Source organism: Saprolegnia diclina, assembly GCF_000281045.1.
Source record: "Saprolegnia diclina VS20 unplaced genomic scaffold supercont1.103, whole genome shotgun sequence".
Classification (NCBI taxonomy): Eukaryota; Oomycota; class Saprolegniomycetes; order Saprolegniales; family Saprolegniaceae; genus Saprolegnia; species Saprolegnia diclina.
In genome coordinates, this window is record NW_008246170.1 from 107,709 (window position 1) to 114,790 (window position 7,082).

Below are 7,082 nucleotides of genomic sequence, written 5' to 3' on the forward strand. Positions count from 1 at the left end.
CGGACAATGTTGTCGTGGTGCAGCGTCGAGAACAGCTGGATCTCGTGCATGAAGGCCTGGACGTGGGTCGCGTGGCGCGTGTGGACGGCCTGGAGCTCCTTGACGGCGACGACTTGGTCTTGAAAGAGCGCTCTGTACACGATCGCAAAGCCGCCGTTGCCACAAATCTGCTTTTGCGCCAACTCGCGCTTGGGAATCCGGTACCCGTTCAGCTCTGGGTCCGACCGAATGTCGTAGCTGTAGGCAAACGTGCCGTCCGAGCCTTTCGATGACGTGATCTCGCGCTGCTGGGACTCTTGATACTGTTGAAAGGTCGCGCGCAGGTCCGTTGTGCTCGGTGTGGCCGTAGTCGAGAGTGGTCGGCGCCGGCGCCGGATCAAAACAAACGCGAGGACCGCGAGAACGACGGCGACACCGACACCGATGCCAATGTACGTGGCCGACGACGACGCCGACGATGCTGGCGACGCAGTTGCCGGTGCCGTTGTGCCTTTGTTCACGGCCGTTGGGGCGGGTGTCGTGGTGCTGGCTAGGCACGAGAGTTAGTGCCAGGCTCTGAAGAGTAAGTGAACGAACCGACAACGCAAATCTTGTGGGTGAGGACCTCTTTCGTCCGGGCGTCTGGGGCGCCTTGATATGTCTCCAGCGTTCCGGCGCAGGAGGTGGGTCGAATCGCCACGGTCGAGAAGACTTGAATGTCGCGTAGCGCCGCGAACGACGCTGCATCGACGTTGAACGTCTCAATGTAGTGGAACGAGAGGTCGCTACGCTGGCCACATGAGTCTTCTCAACGACAGCACGACGACAGGGTACAGGCTCAACAGCGTCGACGGGATGCGCCAGCCGTCGATGGTCGTGAGGTTGTTGGTCGAGAGCGATCTATGCGAGCGTGAGCAGCCGCTTTGCTCTGAAGCGTACAAGTATCGGAGCATGGCGGGCAGCGTAAACGACCCGTTGACGACCCGCATGTTGTTGCCCGTGAGATCGCTATCGCCAGCGTGAGCCACAGTCTAATTCGAGGCGCAGATGGCACAGGTTGGTGAGCGACGCTGGCCACTGGACGACGTTGAGCGCGCTGTCCAGTGCGTTGTAGCGCAGACTCCTACATTGAGCGTGAGCACGCAGGCCATCGTCCTCGACAAGCTACATGGCGGTGAGCTGCGCAGGCGCAGTGAACGCTGGCTCGATAAGCGCGAGCGAGTTGTCCTCGAGATACCTAGCTTGCACATCAGCAATGGCAATAGCGGCGACAACGAACAAGGTGGCGGTGCCAGCCGGCAGCGCGTGCAGGACGTGGACCTCGACGCTCACGTAGAGGCTGGTGGAGCCGCTGCTGAACGTCACATCGGTCTCGTTGCCAGGACCGTAGACGACGCAGGCGGGCGCCGTCTTGTTGGCGCACGTCGTCGTGAGGGTCCCGACCATGCTACACTCACTGGGCTGCTGAGCAACTGGTTCGATGCGCGCTGCCTGTCCATGCCAAAACCCCGTGATTGGTCCTTCTCGAGGGCGTGTCACACCCAAGATTCTGTTTCGAACCTTACTCCAGCGTTTCACAAAGGTAAACTCTGTTTCAAACTCTGACTGAGCGATGCCAGATCAGGGTGCCAGTGCAGTAGAAACCAAACAACCAAGGCGTCAACTACAACACTACAACTTCATTTCTCATAACACTCTACTCGTATCTAGGCCTTGCGGGCAAAGAAGAGCCCCCACTTTTGGTCGCCTTCCGCGCAGCGCACGAGCTTGGCCTCCCAGCCGTCGACAATGTCCTCGTAGTCGTGCGCCGACGTCTCGGCGATGAACGCATCCTTGTTGAGACGCGTCCGGTCCAGCTCCGTCTGCAGCACTTGGACAAAGTGCTCGGTGCGGTCTTCCGCCTCGACGTCCGTAAACCCGACGCTCGCAATCACATTGCCGTACGCTGCGGGCGTCAGCAGGTGGTAGCCGCGGCTCGCCACATACGCCTTGAAGCGGGTCGTTTGCGTCTCGGCCTCGCCGCAGCAGTAGTCCGAGATGAGGAGGCGGCCGCCGGGCTTGAGCCAGCTGTAAAACTTGGCGAAGAGCGCCTTCTTGTCCCCAATGTGCAGGATCGTGTCGCGCGAGTAGATCACGTCAAACGACGCCGGCGCATACTCCTTCGTCGTCGCGTCGCAAATCTCAAACTCGCAGTCGACGCTCGGGTCGGTCAGCGACGTCTCGAGCGCGCGGTGCACCATGTTGGTCGAGAGGTCGATGCCGACGACGCTGACGCCAAAGGTCTTGGCCATGTAAAAGTCGCCGCCGCCAATGCCGCAGCCCACGTCGAGGACGCGCTCGCCATGGCGGAGGCCGAGCTTGGCAACAAACTCGGTGGTCGTGTCCTGGCCGCCCGTGCTGATGTAGCCCGCGCCAAAGATCTTTTCGTAGCGCGCAATGCTGCCGCGCGAGTACTGCTGCGCGTCCAGGAACCGCTGGAACGTCTCGGCCGCGCCGACCGAGCCCTCCTTGATCACCTTCTTGAAGCGAAAACAGATCTGGCCATTGTTCTTCTTGACGCGACGGTAGACGCCGACCGACGACGACGACACGAGCTCAAACTGGCTCACGCGGCCGTTGCCTTCGTCAATGACGGCGGATGCAAACGCCCCGACGTAAAAGCTCGGGTGGCGGTATTTCGTCGGGTTGGACGTGCGCTTGACGTCGCCGCTTTGGCGAAAGCACGACTCGCGGAAGAAGACTTCGCCGCCGGGACGGAGCCACTTGAGCGTCTTCTGGGCGAGGCGCGACACCTCGTCGTCGTCGAGGTACATGAGCAGCCAGTTGGAGAAGACCACGTCGAACGACGATGGCTGGCGCTCGAGGTCGCACACGTCCGCGCACAAAAACGACACGTTGCCGCGGTGGCCGTTGGCCTTTTCATTCGCCTTGTGAAAGTCCTCGATGAACTCGACGGCCGTGATGCTGGCCGCCTCGTCGGCAATGCGGCCCGTGTAGCGGCCAATGCCGGCCGCCATTTCGAGCACGTCCTTGTCCTTGACGTCCGGGAGCTTGGCGAGGATCTCGGGGATCTCGAGCTCGTGGAGCACCTTGGCGTTCGAGTCGAGCATCATCGTCTCGATCGTCGTCTCTTGGCTGTGCTCCGACCAGTAGCTCTTCATGTCGTTGCGCGTCGCAACAGTCGCTTCGTCGAGGCCGGCCATCGTTATTGGTGCCTGGGAAAGGGCAAATTCAGAAATGAAATACCGGTCCAACGTTGCAAGAAGATCGCTGAGGCCAAGTGACTACAAAGGCGTTGAAGGACGACGCCAAAAGTCGCCCCGACGCATGCCGGATGGAAGGCAACGCCGACGCGGTCTGTCGCGTGCACCTCGCGGATTGGCCGAAATTCATGCAAATCAAACCATCGACCAATCACAGCGCGTCGAACCGCCAGAAAGGCCACCTGGCGTGCACACCTGCCGCCATCGTGAGCCGCTGACGAATGAGCGCGCGCCACCACGACGGGCGAGACCACGTGGCGCCACGACAGCGAAGCAAGCCGATTTCGAATACGTGCGCCACTACGGTATTCTACCACGTACTAAGAACTGAGGGACTACACTGAGACTAGCTATGGCCGTGGATCCGTTGGCTGGCGGCAGCGAGAAGCCTGCTGGCGTTGCTTTCGCCGCGGGCTTGAAGTGGGCGCCGAGATCCCGCCATCTGCTCCAGCTCATTTGACGTGCCGGCGCGTGATTGGCTTATTTTCAAAAGATCGCAACACTCGAATGACTCACGTGGTGAAAAACAATTTACACGGTGTTTGCACATGTGTGAAATGCAATGGTATTTTTCACGCCGTGCGTGGCAAACGACGTGGGAAATCGCACGCCATGGTCAAAGGAACGACCGTCGTGGAGATGCATCGCAGTACTCGCGTGTACTCGTGTTGTAGTTAGTCGAATGTCTACTAGACGACATCGACTCGCACCAAGTCTGGAGCGAGCGCATCGCCGACCCGACTTCAACGCATGGCACGTTGAATCTTTGGCTCAGACAGGCGGTCATTTCCGAAAAAGCGACCAGCATGCAAGACGACCTCGTCCGCGACTGCCACGGCAAGCGCGTGCTCGTTCTCGGCTCTGGCGACGCCGCCCACGGCGTGGCCAAGGTGGCGGCCACCATCACCCACGTCTCCATCGACGATCCCTCGGCGCTCGCGTCCATTGCGCCGGCGTCCGTCGACGTCGTACTCAGCCATGGAGCCCACCGGTACCTTAGCGAGGCTGCCCTCGCCGCTGTGGCGTCCGCAACGCTGGCCTGCCTCGTCGAAGGCGGCCTCGCGTACTTTGACGAAACGTGCTTTGGTGGCGACGACGCGAAAGCCACGTACCGGCACCCGCACGCCTACACGGAGGCGTACGCGTCCGTGTGTCGCCCCGACGGGCCGCTCATGGCGCAGTTTGAGCTGCGCACATCCTCGGCCAAGCTCATCTCGCCTCGCAATAGCATGCACGTGACGTTTGCCTTTCTCAAGGTGGTCAAGCAGGACACGCTGGCGTCCTTCCAGCGGTTCCTGGACGCGCAGCAGTACTCGCGCGGCAGCATTGCGCGCTACGAAAAGATCTTTGGCGCGGGCTACATCAGCACGGGCGGCCAGGACACGACCACCGAGTTTGTCGCCAAGCTCGGCCTCCGCCATGGCGAGCGCGTCCTCGACGTGGGCTGCGGCATTGGCGGCGGCGACTTTTACATGGCCAAGACCTTTGGCGTCAGCGTCGTCGGCATCGACCTCTCGACCAACATGGTGCACCGCGCGCTCGAGACGTCGCTGACCGACCCGAGCGTCGACTGCGAGTTTGAGATTTGCGACGCGACGACGAAGGAGTATGCGCCGGCGTCGTTTGACGTGATCTACTCGCGCGACACGATCCTGCACATTGGGGACAAGAAGGCGCTCTTCGCCAAGTTTTACAGCTGGCTCAAGCCCGGCGGCCGCCTCCTCATCTCGGACTACTGCTGCGGCGAGGCCGAGACGCAAACGACCCGCTTCAAGGCGTATGTGACGAGCCGCGGCTACCACCTGCTGACGCCCGCAGCGTACGGCAATGTGATTGCGAGCGTCGGGTTTACGGACGTCGAGGCGGAAGACCGCACCGAGCACTTTGTCCAAGTGCTGCAGACGGAGCTGGACCGGACGCGTCTCAACAAGGATGCGTTCATCGCCGAGACGTCGGCGCACGACTACGAGGACATTGTCGACGGCTGGGAGGCCAAGCTCGTGCGCTGCGCGGAAGGCGACCAAAAGTGGGGGCTCTTCTTTGCCCGCAAGGCCTAGATACGAGTAGAGTGTTATGAGAAATGAAGTTGCAGTGGTGTCTATTGGTATAGAGCAGCAGCGCAGCAGCTAGAGGTGTTCTTAGACCCGTTCTAAGCCGTTCTCAGACCCTAGTTGCAGCAGGAAACTGGCCTTAGCTGCCAAGATGGCTGTTACACGTGGCATCCCCAGAACGCATGTCGTTTGTCGAAGTTTTGTTGAGCCAATCACATGCTCGCTCGCCATAATCGCACGCTCGTCGAACAACGCGATCGACTGGCGCAACAATGTCCCTCACGACGACGTGCGCCAACAAGACGGCGCCCGCCTGCGTCGTCTACGGCCCTGGCAACGAGACCGACCTAAGCCTCGACAGCCGCGGCGGCCTCTACGTCGACGCACCGGTGACGTCGATCGAGTCTCTCCCGCCGTCCGCGACAGCTCTGTACGTCCGGGGCTTTGGCTTTGGCTCACGCTCTGTAGCACGATCTCGTCTAGCACACTCGTATCCATCAACCCGACGCTGGGCAGTACCCTGGGCGCTGCCTCGCAGCTCGCTTCGATGTACCTTGCATGGCCTCTGCCATGAAGTCGCCTCATCTTCTACGACGTCCTCTAGCTCTCTCCGCTTTAACCTCCTTGGCGAGTCGCTCAACGCAGTCCAGTGGCCGCAGTCCCTCGTCAAGCTGTACGAGGCCTTCGCCGATCATGGCACTGACAAAGACTAGGGATCTCACGGGCAACAAGCTGCATCAAATCAACGCGTCCTTTTCGATTCCCGCCAAGCTCCGAACTCTGTAAGTCTTCCTCCAAGCATCGCCAAGTGATACATTCTGTGGTAGAGCGCTCAGCTCCAACCAAATCACGAGCATCGACGGCCTCGTCATTCCGTCGTCGCTCCAGAGCCTGTAGGAATGATCCTCGCTTGGACATGAAGTAAGCGTCATGTGTCGTAGGAGCCTTTACGTCAACACGATCGACACGTTCAACATCAACGCCGCATCGTTCGCTGCGCTCTCGCGCGTGCAGCTCTTCACCGATCGAGCGATTCGCGCGCTCGAGTGCAAGGGCACGCGCCAGACGTTCCAAGGCGCCATTGACGCCGAGGTCAACGGCGGCCGACCACTTCTGCACACTGCTTGCGTCCTCGGTAAAAACGTGTCCATGCAACGAGGTGCATGAACGATACAACCTAGATGTTGGTGCAGCGGCGACAACTGTGCCCGGTACGATGCTAACCCTACCCCTTGCGCTCACGATGTTGTAGTAGGTCCCGGTACAGCCGATGCCTCGAGTACCGGTCGGTGCAAGTGCTATCCACTCTGCCTCACGCAACTGTAGACTCTGGAGCGTCGACGGGTCTCTACGCTGGCCTTGGCATCGGTGCTGCGGTTCTCATCCTTCTCGTCATCGGTGGGCTGCTGCGCCTCCGCCACCGCCGCCGCTCCAACACCCAGTACCTCGACCACTCGACGCCGTCGGCCGAGATATCGCGCAAGCCAAACGCCGCCACCGCGTCCTACGACGAGACGCCCGTCGTCGTCAGCGACTTTGCGTTTGCCTACAGCTACGACATTCGGTCGGACCCAGAGCTGAACGGGTACCGGATTCCCAAGCGCGAGCTGGCGCAAAAGCAGATTTGTGGCAACGGCGGCTTTGCGATCGTGTACAGAGCGCTCTTCCAAGACCAAGTCGTCGCCGTCAAGGAGCTCCAGGCCGTCCACACGCGCCACGCGACCCACGTCCAGGCCTTCATGCACGAGATCCAGCTGTTCTCGACGCTGCACCACGACAACATTGTCCG

General features: G+C 60.7%; 4 protein-coding genes across 4 annotated transcripts in view; 2 read left to right on the plus strand and 2 right to left on the minus strand.

Annotated features, from left to right (window-relative positions):
• The window catches only part of SDRG_15832 (hypothetical protein), a gene marked incomplete at its 3' end in the record, with an annotated part of 2,180 nt that extends 705 nt beyond the window's left edge, over nucleotides 1-1,475 (minus strand). Inside the window, exons 1-7 of the mRNA XM_008622016.1 lie at nucleotides 1,259-1,475; nucleotides 1,148-1,216; nucleotides 1,034-1,102; nucleotides 919-987; nucleotides 814-879; nucleotides 577-764; nucleotides 6-529 (exon numbers count right to left, since the gene is read on the minus strand). Coding sequence (XP_008620238.1) covers nucleotides 6-529; nucleotides 577-764; nucleotides 814-879; nucleotides 919-987; nucleotides 1,034-1,102; nucleotides 1,148-1,216; nucleotides 1,259-1,425 — 1,152 coding nt within the window. The 5' untranslated portion in view covers nucleotides 1,426-1,475. The remainder of the gene's footprint in view (nucleotides 1-5; nucleotides 530-576; nucleotides 765-813; nucleotides 880-918; nucleotides 988-1,033; nucleotides 1,103-1,147; nucleotides 1,217-1,258) is intronic.
• A 163-nt stretch (nucleotides 1,476-1,638) lies between these two features.
• Nucleotides 1,639-3,274, minus strand: SDRG_15833 (hypothetical protein). Its single transcript, XM_008622017.1, has one exon. It carries the CDS (start codon nucleotides 3,180-3,182, stop codon nucleotides 1,686-1,688), a length of 1,497 nt encoding a protein of 498 aa, XP_008620239.1. The 5' UTR covers nucleotides 3,183-3,274; the 3' UTR covers nucleotides 1,639-1,685.
• Nucleotides 3,275-3,937: 663 nt separating this feature from the next.
• On the plus strand, nucleotides 3,938-5,343 carry SDRG_15834 (hypothetical protein). The gene has a single exon (XM_008622018.1). The coding sequence runs from the start codon at nucleotides 4,049-4,051 to the stop codon at nucleotides 5,297-5,299; it is 1,251 nt and encodes a 416-aa protein (XP_008620240.1). The 5' UTR covers nucleotides 3,938-4,048; the 3' UTR covers nucleotides 5,300-5,343.
• Nucleotides 5,344-5,521: 178 nt separating this feature from the next.
• The window catches only part of SDRG_15835 (hypothetical protein), a gene marked incomplete at its 3' end in the record, with an annotated part of 2,289 nt that continues 728 nt past the window's right edge, over nucleotides 5,522-7,082 (plus strand). Inside the window, exons 1-9 of the mRNA XM_008622019.1 lie at nucleotides 5,522-5,723; nucleotides 5,762-5,842; nucleotides 5,898-5,966; nucleotides 6,007-6,075; nucleotides 6,121-6,186; nucleotides 6,235-6,428; nucleotides 6,475-6,504; nucleotides 6,546-6,578; nucleotides 6,620-7,077. Coding sequence (XP_008620241.1) covers nucleotides 5,566-5,723; nucleotides 5,762-5,842; nucleotides 5,898-5,966; nucleotides 6,007-6,075; nucleotides 6,121-6,186; nucleotides 6,235-6,428; nucleotides 6,475-6,504; nucleotides 6,546-6,578; nucleotides 6,620-7,077 — 1,158 coding nt within the window. The 5' untranslated portion in view covers nucleotides 5,522-5,565. The remainder of the gene's footprint in view (nucleotides 5,724-5,761; nucleotides 5,843-5,897; nucleotides 5,967-6,006; nucleotides 6,076-6,120; nucleotides 6,187-6,234; nucleotides 6,429-6,474; nucleotides 6,505-6,545; nucleotides 6,579-6,619; nucleotides 7,078-7,082) is intronic.